At 36.3% G+C, this 19,293-nt stretch overlaps 1 protein-coding gene across 1 annotated transcript in view; it reads left to right on the forward strand.

The window, feature by feature from the left end:
• The window catches only part of LOC122793068, a 970,692-nt gene that overhangs the window by 70,844 nt on the left and 880,555 nt on the right, over positions 1-19,293 (forward strand). The window contains exon 3 of the mRNA XM_044060776.1: positions 14,001-14,105. Coding sequence (XP_043916711.1) covers positions 14,001-14,105 — 105 coding nt within the window. The remainder of the gene's footprint in view (positions 1-14,000; positions 14,106-19,293) is intronic.

Raw genomic sequence — 19,293 nt, forward strand, 5'->3', positions numbered from 1 at the left:
ACATCTTGGGGTCAGACAAATAAATATAACAGCTATGTGACTGCAGTTCATTAGGTTAGTAGGTGGAAAGGGCAGTGCTGGATATGTTATGGAACTTCTTCATACCGAACAGACTTCCTTGAAGAAACAGGTGCCGATTTTCCTAAGAGAATACAGAGCTACTCTGTGGTCTATGTGGGATTAGATCAAAGTCCTGAAAGACTGAATTCAAGATGATTCTTCTCAATGCAACAAAAAATATTTCCAAATCTGATGCAATTGTTACAATAAACACAAAATGAAGGAATATATTGACAAAAAAGTCACTCTGTTGAACATACATTGAGACTGGGACAGTAGAGCTTTGCTGAAACAGTTAAAGTCTGACAAACACATGAGTTTTCTAGAAATTTAAAATGTTCTTCTTCAGATTCACCCACTTGTGATCAGAAGATTGGGAATGTCTGAAAATAGTGTTTCAGTCCTCTTACTCTAAATAGCTCCTTTAATAATATATGATGTTGTCTTTTATTGGAGGAAAAGAAAAATACTTATTTTTGTAGCAAAAAATCAAGAATTTATCTTCCTCCTTTGGCAAATTTGAGGAAAATGGAGTTTTAGGTTTAGGCAGCAATTTGGGGCATTTAGGTTTACAGACTATTAATGGAAATTTAATGGTTTTTACCATATTGGTTCTTGTTGGTTGCTGTGGTTTATCTATAATGGCCAGTGATTCCATGGTTGGTTTACCTAGGATTTTCCTAGATACTCCTTCGGAGACTTTATCTAAGAATACGGATACTGCACTGAAAAGTGGAGAAATTGCAGCTGGTTCTAATGCTGCAGCTATGGTGTTTGCTCGTCAGGAAGGTGCTAATGGTTATGAGACGGAAAATGGGGTATTGAATAAATGGACTAAAGACAGGAAATTATGGAACCAGAACCCCTTCTCTAGAGTTGGTAAGAAAGCCGACACATTACACAATCCAGAAGTATCGGAGATGTTATCACAAATAGAAAAGTTGTTATTTAAAGAAACAGCGACTTTTCTGAACTTTCAAAGTATGCAAAGATATGAGGAGTTGGAAATTACCCCTCGGGGGCTAAGAGCTGTTAAAAACCCATCAACTCCCTTTGATTTGACTGTGGCTGAAGAACGTACTTTCTATGAAAGGTGGATAACCGCGGCACATAACTGCAGTTTGGAGTGGGTGCGTATATTAGTGGAGCGTGATCTCTTTAAGAAAGAGAAGTTGAAGGAGGAGATTAAAGGGCTGTGTCAGAACGTAACCAACGTTGTATCGCAAGATGAACTGCAAAGCTTTTTGATTAGAACTAACGAACAGCTGGTGAGCTATGAGAAAGAACTTATTGAAAGAAAAAAAGGTAAATTAGTTCGCGATATACGCGACTATGATAACAAAAAAGCGTTTCTTGTGGCGACGAACCCCAAAGGGAGAAAACCACATGTTCAGTTTGAACAACAAAGGAAATCGGTCTATCAGACATCCAAAAGGGCTCCTACGTCGGGTGAAAGTATGGTGTCGGGTAATGAATTAGATACAGATGAAGATTTCCCATATTTACCGCCAGCTGGCAACAACACTTACTTGAACTCCTTTCGGGGAGGTAATAAGGGAAGAAAACGGAGTTGGAATGGGGCAGCCCAGGGCTACTACCAAGAACAACGTACATACCAAAGGACTAATAAACGGGGAAAATGGGACTAATAGAACTGATTTATGCTCTACATGTGAGTATGTGGTTAATTTATCTGATATGCAGCTCTCTGAAGCGCATATATCTGTATTATCTAAAGGTCTTAAATATATTCCTACTGTTCTTCCCCGGCTACATATATTAAAGAGTGATATATTTCATTTTATGCGAAAGGTAAAACTGGCTTATTTTTTTTCTTCACAATGGGTAATGAGTAGGGAAGATATGGAAGTTGATGTATGTAGTAGTAGCTCTGAGGATAGCTTTTATTCCTGCTATTCGGGGGAAAATGATGATTTTAATGCCTATTGTAAATTAAATACTGACAATATTCAAGTGAAAAGTGATTTTGTTCCACTATGTAATAATGAAAGTATACAGTGTTTTGACAAATCATTAAATCATAATGTACAGGTCATTTATGACAAGTTTATAGGTCAAATGAAAAGTAATGTGATATATAATCTGAATCTAATACAATGGCGTGCATTAAGGGAACTAAGTAGTAATACACAAATGGTATTTAAACCATCCGATAAAGGTGGAAAGTTAGTTATGATGCATTATACGCAGTACTTATCTATGTGTTATGAACATCTGAATGATAATAATGTATATCAATGTATAGATATAATTGAATATAACACATCTCAAAAAATATATTATGATTTGGTAGAAAAAGGCAAAAGATTACATTATTTTTCAGCTAAGGATGCCACTGATAAACTGGCTACAAAAAATCCTCGAATGCCATGTTTTTATTGTTTGCCGAAAATCCATAAGGATTTATTAAATCCACCTGGGCGTCCTATTGTTTCGGCCAGTGGGGGCTTTTTGAATAATATTTCGTGTTTATTACATGAGATTTTACTTCCATTGGTTAAGAAATTACCTTCTTATGTGAAAGATGTTTTTCAATTTCTTACAAAAGTCCATCAGACCAGATGGAATGAAAAAATGTTTTTTGTAGTAGTAGACGTAGTTAGTCTCTATACTAGTATCAAACATCTTGATGGTATCAGAGCTATGAAATATTTTCTAGGGGAAAGCCCTATGGCTGAATATATTACTGAATTAATGATGATGTGCCTCCAAAATAATATATTTGAATTTGATGGTCAGTTATATAGGCAACTACAAGGAACAGCTATGGGGGCTCCTTTTGCCCCCTGTTATGCTAACATCTTTATGGGTTTATTTGAGTATGAATATATCTATACTAATCAATTTTTTCGTACACATGTTATACAGTATTATAGATACATAGATGATCTTATTTTTATTTGTAAAGGTGGTGATGATTTGGTAGATCAATTTATTAGTCAAATTAATGCTAATAATGTAGGAATAAGATTTGATGGATTACAACAAGGTATAAAAGTACATTTTTTGGATGTAGAATTAATAGGGGATAGTCACCAAAGGAAGGTAATTTCTAAAATATATAGAAAATTTCCTAGCAGTAATAATATATTACAGGGTGAAAGTTTTCATCCAGGGCACACTATGAAATCTATTCCATATACGGAATTTAATAGAATGAATAGGTTATATAGTGAGAAAAGTGATAGAAATAGGGAACTGAAAGACAGTTTTCTAAGATTTAAAGAGAGAGGATATGACGAAGTATATCTTAAAGAAAGTTTAAATAAAGTATTAAGTAGTATGTCACTTAAATGTGGTCGGATATGGTATAATAACTATAAAAAGAATGAGCAGAATAATAATATTTATTTTACGACTACTTATTCAGTCATATCTGATGAAATTACAGATATGATTAAATCTAGCTGGAATATCATAAAGAGAGAAGTAGAATGTTTACAAAATAAGAAGTTATTATTTTCTTTTAATAGGGGTAGAAATATCAAAGATTTTATTGTACATAGTAGGTTCCATAGACCAAAACTGGAAATAATGGGAAGAATAAAGGAAAAAGGGACAGTTATATGTGGTAAATGTAGTATTTGTAGTTTTGTTACACCAAAATTTGATAAAATCAATAATAAGAATTTTGAAACTAATGATAGTTTTACCTGTAATAGTCAGAAAGTTATATACTCAATTAAATGTACGTGTAATAAATTCTACATAGGGGAAACAAAAAGAAGTTTTGCGTGTAGAATAAAAGAACATATAAGGGACATTAAAAATTATAAATTATCTAGTCCTGTTGCAGTACATTTTAATGAAGTACATAATGGAAGTCTGGAGGGTTTCCAGGTTACAATTTTAGACAGATTAATATGTAAAAAGTTTATGACAGATGAACAAGTGAAACAATTATTAAGAAAAAAAGAGGCATTTTTGATTTTAAAATTTAATACTATGTATCCTGTGGGTTTGAATCAAGAATGCTTTTGGAAAAGTTTTGTATAAGTGTGTTAAATTGTGCTTTATGTTTTAATAAGGTTCAATTAACTGTGTAGTTAGAGCTGTTAACCTATTATTCAATTGAGTATATGCATATATAAACTGTGAGTCTTTTTTCATTTGATGTACTCTGTTAAAGGCTTGTTGGCCGAGGCGCTAGAGACTTTTTACTACTGTTTGGTGAATAAATTTCCTTCCTTGGAATTGCTGGATTGTTGTTGCTGTGGTTTTTACCATATTGGTTCTTGTTGGTTGCTGTGGTTTATCTATTAATGGAAATTTGTTTTAAGGAGTGGGAGTGCAGTTCAGGAACTGTGGGTTTATGGAGCAGAAGGGGAGTTTTAAGTTACTGAGTAATCAAAGAAGTTAGCTTAAGGGAGTACTAGGAGTTTTAGGGTTAGGATTAGGGTTAATGAGTGAGGATTCAGTTTAGGGTCATGCAGTTTACTAAGCTTGGGTTGTGGGAGGACTGCGTAAGTCAGTAGGATTAGGCTAGAAGGAGGTAGGGCAATTGCCATTTATAGCAAATGAGAGCGTGTATGTCACAGGTTAATAGCATGACAGAGCCGTAGGACACACACACACACACACACACACACACACGCACGCACGCACGCACACACACACACACACACACACACACACACACACACACACACACACACACACACATTCTTACACATGGGAAACACAGATCACAAATTCATCTGTGGCATATCTTTGACACATGGAGGAAAACTAGAATATCAAGCAAAGATCAACATAAATACAGGAAGATATGATAATACCACATAGAAGGTACACTAGTTAAGAACCATACTGAAAAACCATGTGCGACAAGGCAGGAATTCTAACTCAATTGCCACTTGTCCCAGTCACGTTTTATGCCTTTGATTTCAATGCCAGTACCAAATGATTCAAACGTTTAAGCATTTTAGAGGTTAGGTTTAAAAGCAGAGTATTCTGTAATCATACTGATGGGAAGATCAGCATTTTTTAATATTTCCCTGTTTCTGATTTGGTGAGGTAACATACTATAGTTCATAATTTATTTATTTATTCTCTGTTAGCTGGGATAGAGCACTGATCCAGAGGAACTGTTCATGGGCTCAGCCCGGGAAGGTGTAAAAACAACAGTGTGATAAACAACAGCTGGATTTTGAACAAAGCATTGTCAAAAATGTAAACAAAACTATTATATATACAGTAGACTTAAAGAATTGTTAACAAACGCCATGAATCAGTAGTTATATACAGTAACAGGAGTTTTTCATAGTAAATGCATGCATGAATGAATGGATGAATGAATGAATGAATGAATGAATGAAATAAAACCCTAACAAACTAACTCACTCTTAAATAGCTCATACTTATTCTTAAAGTGACACACATTTTTACAATTCAGAAATCGAATACTAGTAAAAACTAAAATATTATTATTGTTAAACATAATTATTATTATAGCCAGCTACTAAAACAATAAAAATGTGTTTAAATCCTTACTATAGGAAATAGAAACACTTATACAAACAGATAAAGAACTAACTAAAAACTAACAAATGAAAACAACTCACATAGATACTACATAAAACCAGGGGTATATATGCTATATTTGGGTGCCATATTAGTGCAGCAGTAAATACTGCTGTCTCACAGAGCTTGATTCTTTATTTCACTTCCTGGATGGAGTGCCTTGCCTGTGGAATCTGTATGCCTGCTTTTCTCCACGTGGATTTTCATCAGGCATTCTGTTTTTCTCTCACATCCCAAAGATGTGTTCTTTCTGTTGTTTTGGGTTTTGAATTATAACCTCTAAACTTTATTTCAAACAGATAGTGTGGTTATTATTTGATGTTAAGAAACTCCAGTTCAGAGAAGTGAAATGTCTGTTTAACATCTTATTCAAAGGCCGGAAAGTGACTATTACCTCTCTTCCATAGATTTTGTTACTTTATTACTAATTTTAGAGGAAAGTTCACCACTGAAGAAAAGATGTGATATAATTATGTTTCATGGAGGCTGTGAATGGACTATATAAAACTTAACGGTATTGAGGTTCTTTTTTCAGCAAATAGGTATATATATCTTTACACCTCAGAAATTACAGAACATGTGGCCTTGTACTAGTCGTTTTTCTTTACCTATACTAATATGCATCAAGTGCGATTGCAGCTGAACCAAATACCGTAATAACCTCTAAGGCACTAACCTTGCAGCACTGCATTGTGGGTCATACTAAGCATTTAGGCACTAACAGAGCAGCACTGCGTTGTGGCTCATACTAAGCATGCATGTTTTGTCTGGTGCCTAAGTTGGGAGCTGTGCTCCCTGCATTTCTCCTCATCAGTAAAACAAAACCATGCCTTTGGTATTTATGAAAAGCAAAAATCACTTCATAATGTTGTAATGTGGCTGTGCCTGACTTACTTTTTTATTGTTACTCTCATAAAGACTATATATGTGCCATGCTATTATTGCAATAAATAGAAAGCACTAACAAATCACAATGAAGGATTATTTTTTACCTGAAAAGTATATTAAATTGAAAATAATACAGTGCACCAGAAAAGAAAGATTAAGACAAGTAAATGTCAAACATTGAACTCTTTGCATAAGACATCCTCTTATGGACGTAAGAGCGCCTGGAATGCTTAGAAATAAACAGTCCTGACTATTTAAGAACAATGTCATGATTTGTTAGCTGAAGGGAAGAGTGAATAGGAACTCATTCTGTAATTTAGTAGTTCTGCATGTGACTGAAGGCTGCTGTTACTGGCACAACAAAGTTTCCATGGAGTCCAGGGGGGGTAGAGAGTGGGGGCATGGATCACTGGCTAAAGCAGAAATACAGTGCTGTTCCTATAATCAGTAGTACCTTCAAAGATGATAATAACAAGTCCCAGGACTGAAGTTAGTAAGAAAATTCATCCCTCACTAAAAAAAAAAAATAATAATTCAAGGTGTACATTAAAGCAATGCTTTAATCATGACTTTCAGTCTTAGTTCTTCATCACTGCATAGCATTATAAAACAGGGCATCCCCATGTAGTTATTTATGCTAACACACACACACACACACACACACACACACACACACACACACACACACACACACACACACACACACACACACACATCCTGAGATGACAGACTTAAGTAAATAAACTCATTTGGAAGCCAAGCATTCTGAGGAAAAAGCCATTTGACAAAATATAATAACAATAAAACATAATACGTATGCATTTTTAAAACTTAATTTTTAAATTCTTGCACATCACTTTATATAAAAAATCATTTGCTGATCCTTGAAAAAGGGAGCAAAGTCTAAGGGTGAGTACTGGAAAGGCATAAATAGCCACTGGGCCCAGTTGCCATATATAATCTATGATTCTATAAAAAATTGTGTGCTACAGTTTGCTTGGTGTATACTTGGCTGTGTACATTGGCAGGATTCTGTAGCAACAAGTGATGGACTCAAATCAGGAAGCTGTCTCAGATGGAACTCCAATGTGTGGAAGGACAGACACATCCTAACAGGGGCCCATTAAAGGCACTTATGGAATTTTCTATATTGCCAATGAACCTGCCAACATGTTTTGGAGCATAGAAAACCTTGCAAAACAAACATGAATGTAAAATAAATATGGAAATACCACACAGAAGGCATTGCAGCAATGCAAACAATTAGGGAAGTAAGTGCTCTAAGGGAAACACACGCCCCATACCAAACTTATTAAAACAACAACAAAAAACCTCTAATCAGGAAGTTATAGTAAGAGGCATTGACTTAGTCCCTAGCTTAAAAGTTAATGACATTTGCTTTGCTTTGCCTCATTTTGCACGACAAAGTGATGATTTACAGGCTGTTAGATATCTAATTCCTATATGACAACACAAGGAGGATAAATGGCATGACCTCTGGCCAGGGATTACAGCTTGAATGCCTGCCTTTTATTTGTAACAGCCTTGTGATGTCTTAGCTACCCCACTATACAAGTGTTTTCTAGCATTTATTACTTAATTATAATGAGTACAAATCAGGTGGCATAGTGTAGCAATGATAGTACCAAACTGGACTTAAACTCCTGTGATTTTGCTGAAATGACAGCACTGAAAAGTGACTTTTATATTCACATACTTGTAACTAGTTCAAAATGTAATTCATTTACAGGTAAATGGTAGTGTGTTGTCTTTTCTATGCATTTACATAAGTATCTGTCCAGAAAATGAATACGTTTGAGCTACATTGTGTAGCTAGTACAATATGTGTTGCTTAATGCATGCACACAATAAATATCTACAAACAAATAGTAATTCCTACTCCATGCATACATATCTATAAATACCTACCAGCAACCAGTAACTTCCCATTCAGTAAATATCTACCAGCAAGTAACAACTTTCACCCCATGCATACATACTAATAAGTACCTTCTACTAACCCCATACATACCAACTAATACATTCTTACTGAGTCGCAACCCCATCCCATGCATATACACTAATAAATACATTACTCCAAGTAGTGAAACCTCAAACTGTGCATACATGCTAATACATATATACATATATATCAACAAATAGGAATCATTTACCTCATACATAATTGATAATAAATATATTATTTATTTATTTATTTATTTCAAGTTTGATGACCGGGGAGGTCCACTGGGCTCAAGGAGCCTGTTTTCAGTGGAGGCCCAGGGAGAAAAGCTCCATAATTGTTTGTGTCTTTCGGCTTTTCCCGGTTAGGGGTCGCCACAGCGGAACTCCGGTCCGCTAATGATTGGCAGTAGATTTTTACGTACCGAGTTGCCAGCTCTGATGCACAACCTTCAACGAAGGTACGCCCATTCACACATGTCTCCACACAGAAGACACTCTAGCTGAGAATCGAACTGAACAGTGTCTTACTGTGAGGCGACAACGCTACCGCAGCACCACCACCGAGGAGAAAAGCTCCATAATACATAGTAAAAATAAGTAAAAAGTAATATTATATAGTAAAACTTAGTAAAGTATAATCATAAAATAGAGGAACATACATTACATATATACATACTTGATTAGAGAACAAGTTGTACTGAGGTAGTTGCACAAAGGAAATAGATCATGTGTGCAAGGTTATACAATAACAATTGTAAATCATCTGAACATAGTTATAAAAACTAACATTTGTAAATACAGTTTTTGCATAAAAGGAGTGAATAAAGGTTGAAAGTACATTATTTGAAATGCATAGATTTAGGATATTCATGTATAGAGATAGGTAGTTGTGAAATAGAAAAGTGGACTGCACACTTTACAGTTTAGAATACGGAAGCGTTGATGTTTTTTGTTAAATAGCATCAAAAATTATGATTTGGCAGGAGAGAGAATCATTCCCAGATGGGGGAGAGAGAAGACAGATAGTAAACTATTTACAATATATACATTCAAGATATAGATGTTAAATGACGTTATATTCAGAGGTCCTGCTGTTTTAGGTAATCAATATGGAGTAGATTAACTTGTAGTAGAGTCATTAGCAGGTTAGGTGGTTAGAGTGCAACTGCATTTCCAATTTTTGGTGAGGTGGGAATGGAGCTGGGTTTTAAAGTGTTCAAAGTTTTCAGAAATTCTTAGGGTGGGTGGGAGAGAATACATACAAACAGGTAGCAAAGCTTCAATTCATGTGTACATAGTTATACATACTTACTGACAAGTAGTAACCCCTCAGCCCATATATATATACCAGGTAATAAATACCTAATAAGTAGTAACCTCCACCAATGTCTACATACTAATAAATACATAGCAGCAAGTAGTAACCCCTCAGCCTATGCACACATATTAAAAAATGCCCGCTGACAAATACTATTCCTCACCCTGTGCAGGGTCTATATTATCTAGTCGAACAACTGAAATGTCGACTATCTTTTCATCGACACTTACGTGTTGAACCTGCATTTGAACGAATGGCCAAATTATCGATTTCTTTCCAAGGGAAACTTCATAGTGTTTGTTATAATGTGCAGTGTGTAGTTTTCCTACCGATTTCTTTCCCTTGGAAAGAATTCGAAGATTTTGCCATTCGCTGAAGTGCAGGTTTGACACATATGTGTCAATGAAATGGTAGTCAACATTTTGGTTGATTGACTAGATAATATAGACCCCCCCCCTGTGCATACATAAAAAGATGCTGAACAGCAAATATTGAACCGCACCCCTCTTATGCCTACTAATAAATAACTACATAGAGTAAGAACTAGCCTCATGCAGACATGCTAACGAAAACCCACAAACAAGTAGTGAGCCCTAACCCCATGCATTCATATCATTACATGCCTGCCAAATAGCAACCTCCCACCCTAAGCACACATGTTAACAAAAACACTACCAGCAAGTAGTATTCCCTCAATCCGTGCATACATGCTTATAAATAACTATCTAAAAGAAGTAACCGTCACCTAATGCATCAAAACTAATAAATATCCACCATCAAGTAGTAAACCCTCACTCCATACATAAATGATAATAAATACTTACCCACTAAAAACTTCCACCTTCTGCATGTATATTAAAAAATAACCAACAATTAATAACTACTACCTTTTAAATGTATGTTAGCAAATGTTTGCCAAGCAACCCTCACCCCATACCTTCCCAGTCTGAAAGCAAGAAAGTTGCAGTATGACAACTACCTGTATTTGTGTGTGTGTGTGTGTGTGTGTGTGTGTGTGTGTGTGTGTGTGTGTGTGTGTGTGTGTGTGTGTGTGTGTGTGTGTGTGTGTGTGTGGTAGGTAGAGTCTGTGGTTGTATATGGTCTGCTAAGACCTGTGCTAAGTCATAGCTCAGGATGGTGGGGTGGTCAACTGAGCAATACAAAACTGCTCACTCGACTGACTCATTGACATGCACATTGGCATTAATGAGATGGTGTGCCAATGAAAATGTGCATGACTAAGAACGGCATTGTGATCTCACAGATGGAATATATAATTAGCAGGGGGGGGTGAGGGTGCAGGTGCTCTTTGAAAAAAATAATGTTTAATGCTTTTTTTCAGTTATTTGAGTTTTGTTCGATACTTGGAGTATTAGACTGTTATATACTCACATATACAAATTACGTATAATTTTCATATATATATATATATATATATATATATATATATATATATATATATATATATATTATTTACTTATCCTTTGCTGACTGTGTTAATCCTACTAGGCTAGTAGCCTCTTTTCAGGAGGCACACAAAGTAGCATTTATACTACTGGAGGAAATTTGCATCAGGGAACTTCCTATACTCTTTTCAATAGGTTCTGTGGGATCTTTTACATCCACCTGAGCTACCACCTACTCAAGCAGATGGGAACTCAGTTTGATATCTCTTCTGAAGGATGACATACTCAGAAGTGTAGCACCCCCATTATGATACACTGCAGTCTGAGCCATCCATCTACTTGGTGTGTGAATAGAACCTATAACCTTCTACACCAAGAGCAAGTACACTTCCTGCTATGGCACTGACACTGCATTTTTTTTTCAATAATCACAGATGTGCACACAATCCCATACATGAGAACATGCACACACACACACACACACACACACACACACACACACACACACACACACACACACACACACACACACACACACACACACTTACATGTGTTGCACTTACTAACAGCTACTGGCCTCTTGGCAAATTTTGAGTCCATACTTTTTAAACTTGCCCATGTAGGTTAAGCTTACTCCTCAGTAGCATTTACATTTTTCTTGGACAACGTACATATTTGGTTTATAGCAAACAGGTATACATTCAGTAAGCGTAGATCGTTGTACCAGTAACTGACATAAATATTCTAGCAGCTGTACCAGTGCGTTATTATGACTTTATTCAGTGTAGAGCCAGAGCTAGTTAAAAAAGTTAAAAAAGTATTTCTTTCCCAACACAGCCTGCTATAATTTGTAGATGCTGATATCATAAAAGAAATATTTTCACAAAAGCCAAGTATTTGAAGAATGTATTAAACCACTTTACTTAATGGAGGTAAAACATTACATATTAACTAGAGTTTTGAACTTTGCTTTTAAAATGTGGAGTGGAAATATCACTGTGCCTTCCTAAAGTGATTGCAAACATATGAGTCCCCTGATCTTACTTAATTTTATATTTATCTCCCAGTTTCTGGTTTTGAAACCTACTGATAGCATGTATGTTCGCACATATTGTGTTCTATAAATTATACCACTTCCTAAGCGGAGAGATTTGTTACTTCCACTGCAAGCTACAGAGGCTATGATATCAATCCTGTATTAATTTAGATCATTGGGTAACAACACCCACAGCATGATGTCATACAGAGGAAGCCAGCATGTTACAAAGGAAAATCTGATCTCAGTTATTTGTTTCTTATCCATCCATCCATCCATCCATCCAACTGACTTGCATCTCATCCTTTAATGACAACATGAACCACTGCTGCCATTTACACAACATACTAGTTAACTCTCCGAATGAACAGAATGCCATGGTTATGCATATTAATAGAGTAGACATCATGGCTATGTACCTTTTACCCCAAGACAAACTGACATGACTTTTCAGATACAGCTAATATTTCAAAGCAATTTTATCCATTTTATATCTGTATCTTTTGCATGTAATTTAAAAGATGGAAACTCAGTCCAGCACGACAAACTAGAAAAGATTTCTCTAAATTTCCATATGTAATTTCTCAATTATGCATATCTTCAGGTGTGTATCGTACATGTCCTCATTAGTAAGGCCTTTAGCACTTTAGCCGTATGGTAATAAAAATACAGAGAAACTAGAATTTTCTAACAGTTTACATTAAGCAGCACATGTTAAGAGGGGAAGCATGAAACTGAATGTAAGATGGACACACACAGAGGTGTGCACATATTTAGAAACCAAAGTAATAATAACCTCTTATTAGGCTTGGGGCAAAGCTGTTTGATATCTTGTAGACAAAATGGAAGCACTTTAATTTTTGAAATGACAGTGTAGATTTTCATTTCTAGAATATTTCTAAAATTGCAGTGCTTTCCTACTATGCCATGTACATTCCGACCATTTGTAACATCATGATGTTTAGCCTGGGAATGACATTTCTGAAGCTACTTAGGCTCATGTGCATATTTTCTTGAAAGGGAAGCAGAAAAGACAGGGAAAAGTGCAATGAAAGCTGTGGGAAGAGGTGGGTATCATTAAAGAAACAACATCCATTGGTGAAGACATTTGTGATTGCTTGCTTTTGGTAAGCTGATAGTATTTTTGGTGCTGTCTTTTTTCCTGGCTCATTTAGAGCATATTATTTTGTTATTGATTACCAATACAGCAGGCCCAAGATGTGAAGAATTAACTGGAGTGACGCTGGTGGGCCCCTTTATGGGGTATACTGTGGAGAAGGAGTGAAGTAAGAGTCCAACATGAATATAACAGAAAGTGCTATGAACTGGGAAACTGTTATGTGGGCTTTAGTATGATCACTGGTCAAATTCATTTATTTGTTTGTTTATTTTTAATGACAAACATCAGAATAATGAAATGATATAGTGTGACTTAGTTTTTCTGCATGTCAGAGATGTGCAGTTTTTATTGTATAGGTGAGTATTCAAAACCATGCTGTCTTTTTAGCTATATAGGATATATGTAAAGCACACATAGCTGCAAGGAATCTCAGGAGTTAATCTAATTATTTTTTGTCTGACACATTTGGATTAATCACTAGAAATCATACACTAACTGTTCACCTCCCAATCATTTCAGTATATAACTGAAACATTATTTTTGTCCACAGTGGAAAAATACATACAAATGCATTCTCGTCACTTACTGGTAATACATGGGCTGCTTTAAGGAGTAACTGTGCTTTCATCCTGCGGTTTTTTTTTTGTGTGTCTGTATATGTAGGTTCTTATTCGAAAAGGAAATGATGACTCTGATGGAAGAAGAAGCACTGGAGCTGCTCAGATTCCTCCCCTACCAACTCCATCTCAAGGACCACTCTGCCAAATGGTATGTCATGTCACATTTCCTTGGCCAGCTAATTTCCACTTTCATAAGGGAATGCAAGGCTCTCATCTTGAAAATTGCAGAATAAACGATCGTACAGCTTCTTCCTGTCCTCACTCTCATTCCTCTTATTTCCAAAGGCAATAAAATACTCTTTAATCAATGACTTGACATATCAGAAATTAATTTATATTGGATGTTTCAGAGTAAGCACATTTTTACCCTGATGGCAAGGAAAATTGTCCAAGAAACCTTTTTTTCTTTTTTCTTCATTTCTTTGTGAAGTTTTCTTTTTAATCATTGCTGCAGTATATACTGCTAATACATTCTCATTTATTGTGTGGACTGTATTCTTGCTTTGTTGTGGGTATTTTGTTTTACATCACTACTTAATTCTGTGCAAGTATAATTATGTTTATTTGTAAAGCCTAAGTTTTTGCTTCTGCCTCTTTCCTTATTCTAAGTCATTTGTTTGAAGTGGGTACTGTGATTCTATAACTCTGTGATTAAAGAAGGTGCACTGCTTCTTATATAGCTTACCTGGTAACTAAAAAATGACTCCTATAAAGATACTGGAAAACATTAGCAAAAATGCACCAGCTAAACTCAGTATGTATTACGAATGACAAGACACTGTCCAGTTCCAACCAAATCTGTATTCACACTTATTTAGAAAAGTAGGTTTAAAATCCTCTTTTCTCACTGAGATTATTTCTTCTGGATGTCTATGTGTCCATAGGTATCACTGTTACAGTATAATTCAGTACATTTGGGTAATGCATGAAGATTTGCTTGTTACTACTGTTTGTCATGGGTTTTATTGACTTGAGGCTTTATTCAGAGTTCTTAATCTGGCTGAAGCTTCATGGAATTCGCACTCAAAAAAAAAAAAACATAGGGGAAGTGAATTCTATGAAGAGGAAGCTATGTTACAGTCCCACATGGTTACCATGATCAGGGGTAAGAGTGAGCCCCTCCCTGTTTTTTACGTTTCACATGAATATGGGGTGATCATTTTTGAGATTCAGGTCTTCCAGATTGCCTGAAAGGCTGTGAATGCCCCAATTCTTTGGTTTTGACATGCCTCCTCTGTTTTCTGGGGTCCCACAGCCCCTGCATCTTGAGATTGCATTGTGTACTCTCCAAGCTGCATTTTACACATATATATATTTAAAAATTCTTGATTACGTGGAAAGGCCAAAGTAAATTTCCAAATTTACTCTTAGTTGTGATGCCCACCAGGCAAACTGTTTTTCAGTACAATGGATAACTAGTTCTTCTATAATGGATGACAACATTGTTATCATAAGTTCTTTAGTTATCATTAGACATTCCTATTGTTGTTTGGTGAAGAGACAAAAATATTGTGGAAACCATGATCCCCATAACCCTGAGAAAGTATTTTCCTATTATACTTGCCTCTGGGACTGCTAAAGAAAAATAGTCTTCAAGGAACTCACTTTCAGGTGGTAGTAAAGACTGAAACAAATTAGTGTCTATGGTAGTTCCGAGAAATCTTTGGATATGTTGGGTGTCATGCTGGATTTCAAGGAAAACTCCAAGTTCAGAAGGTAGCTCAAGTAGGGGCAAGTCCATCTCTACCTTGTCAGCTACAATGGGAGATAGTCGCATGTAATGGAAACAGATTTAACTTTGTTTTTTGTCCTGAGGAGATTGTTTAGCACCCAACTGTCTCACAGTCAGTTCTGAAAAAAGTTAAGCCATCTCCTGGGATCTGAGGAGAGTCAGTATGCTGAGGTTAAGGAGGGGTGGGATAGGAGAATGTCTTCACTGAAAGAGTAGTGACTGCTCAGAGGGCCCTGTGGATATATTGACAGAAGTCCTCCTCGATTTAGCCTTTTGTTTTGCCTGCCACTTTTTTCTTTCAAAAAGCTCTCTTATACTTCACTTGCTGTGACATGGTTTGTTTTGGATAGAAGGCAACTGCTGTACCTCGGGACTGATGGATGGAATAGTTGCTTCACTTTTTCATGGTCTTCCCATTCTTCTCAAGTTTCTTGATATGTTCTGGAAGGGACCAGAAACAGATTTTGAACAAGAAGCATACCATTCAACTTAACTGAATTTGCCTAATATTTTTCACTATCCCTTGTAAATTGTTTGATTTTGTTTTGGTAAATTACTGAGGTTTACAGTCAGTCAATAATGCCAGACATCTGAGTTTTATATTTCTTTTGTTCTGAAAATGCGTAATGATGCAAAACCTGTTTTTTTTAACTGAATTAGAGTAGTAATTAAAATTGTCCCTGATTTTCGGCCTTTGTTTCTCCATTATTTATGGCTTTGTCAAGACTTTTGTAGTTGATAAGCTGAGTGGTATGCCCAGAATAGAACTTGGAACCTACCTTTTAACAAATTCTGGTAGGAGGATATCCTCAGCCATGCATGTGTCTTAATTACTGCCTTAAGGTTACTTCCTTGAATGGAGTCTCTATAGCATCAAACCTATGTTTAACCATGTTTTCTCATCTTCTAAGCAGTATAGGCAAGTCTGTTCATTTGTAGCTTCAGGACCTCATTGTGAATTTCTGCTGTAAAATCTTCCATCTGCTTGAAGTTCTCCCTGCTGATATTAACATATTTAGATGTAGCAGTTAATAGACTTGAAGAACAGGATTTCAGAGTCATGGGCTTCTTCCCAAAACAGTTGAGTAGCCTTCTCTCCTTATCATTTGGAAGAATGCCTGGACTTGATGGCAATTTGCATCCCATGTCTACATCCAGGGAGACTATTGCTGCATGCATCATATCGTTCCTGTAAAGATTAAATAGCCTGCTGGGTCTTACAAAAACCTATCAGGCTGTTTTTGAGCAGAAACCTAGGAATCCGTCTCCAGAGATAGAGTCATAAAGGCATCTTTAAAGCCTCAAAGACAAGGCATACAGCAGCAAGGTTAGATTAATCCATGCCCAGTAAATTCAGATGCTTCTTTTTGGTCTCTGAAACCTCCTCTAAATCCATTTTAAAGTGTTTCCAGATAAGATTAAGTGTTTCTCCAAATCAGACATCCTTAGGAAGAAAAGCTGAGAAAATGATCTATTTATCATCTGATTCATACCAAGAGGGAAGACCTTTAGATATTATAAGTCAAGTCTTTCTCCTCTTCAGAAAAGGAATTCAAACCTCTCTTGGGAGAAAAGTCCCCTTTTTTTTCTTAAGAGGATGGGTTTCTGAAGTAGACTGTTAAATGGATAAGTTTTGGAAGTTATGCCAGAGAGACAGAGAGAGAGAGAGAGAGAGAGAGAAGTTTCTCTGTCATTTTTTAAAGTTGTATAGGGCAAGAACCTGCTTCTGCACTGTGTGAGGACTATAGGTACCATAAGCATAGGCCGGCTTGTAGGGTCTGAGAAATGGCAAATGTTCACTGGCTGAAAAAGCATTATGGGATGAAGCATTAGTCTTAGCCACATGTATTTTCCTGAGGAAGTGGGTGAGCTCTGATAGCTAATACCCTGGAGGATCCTCATGAATAATCATAGTGGGAAGGGAAATCTCCTGTCTCTAGTCAAAGCTATTACTTGGATTTGTTCATTAGCTTATTCCTCCTATGGCATTATGGCATGCAATTCTGACATCACTATCAATTAGAATAAGAACCAGGAGGACATGCTGGGGCCGAACAGAGTGTTGACTCCAAAACAGTTGGACAGAGACTAGTCAGGAGAACAGATGCCAGATCCAAGAGCTGAGAAACTGCCTCTCTGATCCCAATGTTTTGGCATGCTTGACAGAGAGAGCAGGACTTCCACTCCTTGGTGGAATCCTTCCTGAAGTTCCTCTGATTTTTTCGTGGGATCCTTATGATGGTGATTCCTTTTGTGGTTATGATGGTGATCCCTTTAGTGGAATGATGGTGATCCCTTTAGTGGTTATGATTGTGATCCTGTGGATCTTTTTGCAAGGATAGCAGAGTCTCCCATGCTGATGGATGATGGATACAACTCTCAGGCAAATGCCTACATAAAAGCTTCCAACTTTTTTCTGCATCAGCTTCCTTGTTCCTATGGATCTTTTTCAGGAAAACAGTATAATTTTGGCAGTCTACTGCAAACCTGGACTCTTCTTTACAAAATAGACCAGTCAAATGGCAACCTTTATATGGAATCTTACACCCGCTACTATAAAAACTTTTCAAGCCTGCTGAAGGCATGACCTGAGGAAAGGATGTGTTTCACAGAAATTCATTCAACAAGAAAATACAATTCAAAATGTCAAATAAATAAAATCAAAAGATTTCCTCAGAGGGGAACTTACTGTAATATAAAAGTTTATTTTTTGGAGCTGTGGGGATTACACCAGACCAAGTATGCAAACTTCATGCCAGTATATGTATAGGTAAAGAATAATTGAGGATAGAATGTTCTGGCCACCATTTTTGTCCAGAATGCATGATTGCAATCATGTAATGTATTCGTAACTGTCAACCTTTTAGCTCAATAAATCTGGACAAAGCCTTTAATAACAGGGAGACAAGGGACCAAACATAGGGACGGATTTTAAATGTTGCTCTTTTAAACTTATAAAGTTGCTAAAATAACAGGACTTGTGGTAGCATGCATTTTCTGGGGGATATAAAGTGTAAAACTCAAAAGTATGCCATTATTTAGTAATGTCAGTCCTCAGTGATTTCCCAGAAAACCACAACAACTATGAGGCAAAAATCTGGGTAGTTGAGAGGTATAAGCCAGCCTGTTGTAGGATGTCCATAGTGGTCCGGGAGTAGGACCAGATGGCTAGACATCTGTCTGGGGCTAATTCCCATACGAGTGTGTTATACTGCAACAGTGACCCTTACTGAATATCTACTGTTATAGTGAGTGTACACGTTCAGCAGCCCGATTCAGTTCTCTATGTTCTAATGCTTTTTTTGTGATATGATTCTATTGCTAATACTAAACATGTTAAAATGAAATGATTATAGACTTCTTTCTCTTATAATACATAAAACGTTACCTTTTAGCTTGCAGTGTCTGCATGAATGCATGCATCAGATTCATTCTGTGAAATAATGTCAGTGGGAGGCAGTACAACAGCGTATTAGAATATTTATGATGGGAACTTTTAAATGGCTGAATTTTTTACATTTGTACTTTGGATACCTATCTCATGTCATTGTGCATGTATACATTTTGAACAACGAACACTGATATATTTATGACAGTGCACTTC

This window comes from Protopterus annectens, chromosome 1.part0, assembly GCF_019279795.1.
Source record: "Protopterus annectens isolate FY-2018-M chromosome 1.part0, PAN1.0, whole genome shotgun sequence".
Lineage (NCBI taxonomy): Eukaryota > Metazoa > Chordata > Ceratodontiformes > Protopteridae > Protopterus > Protopterus annectens.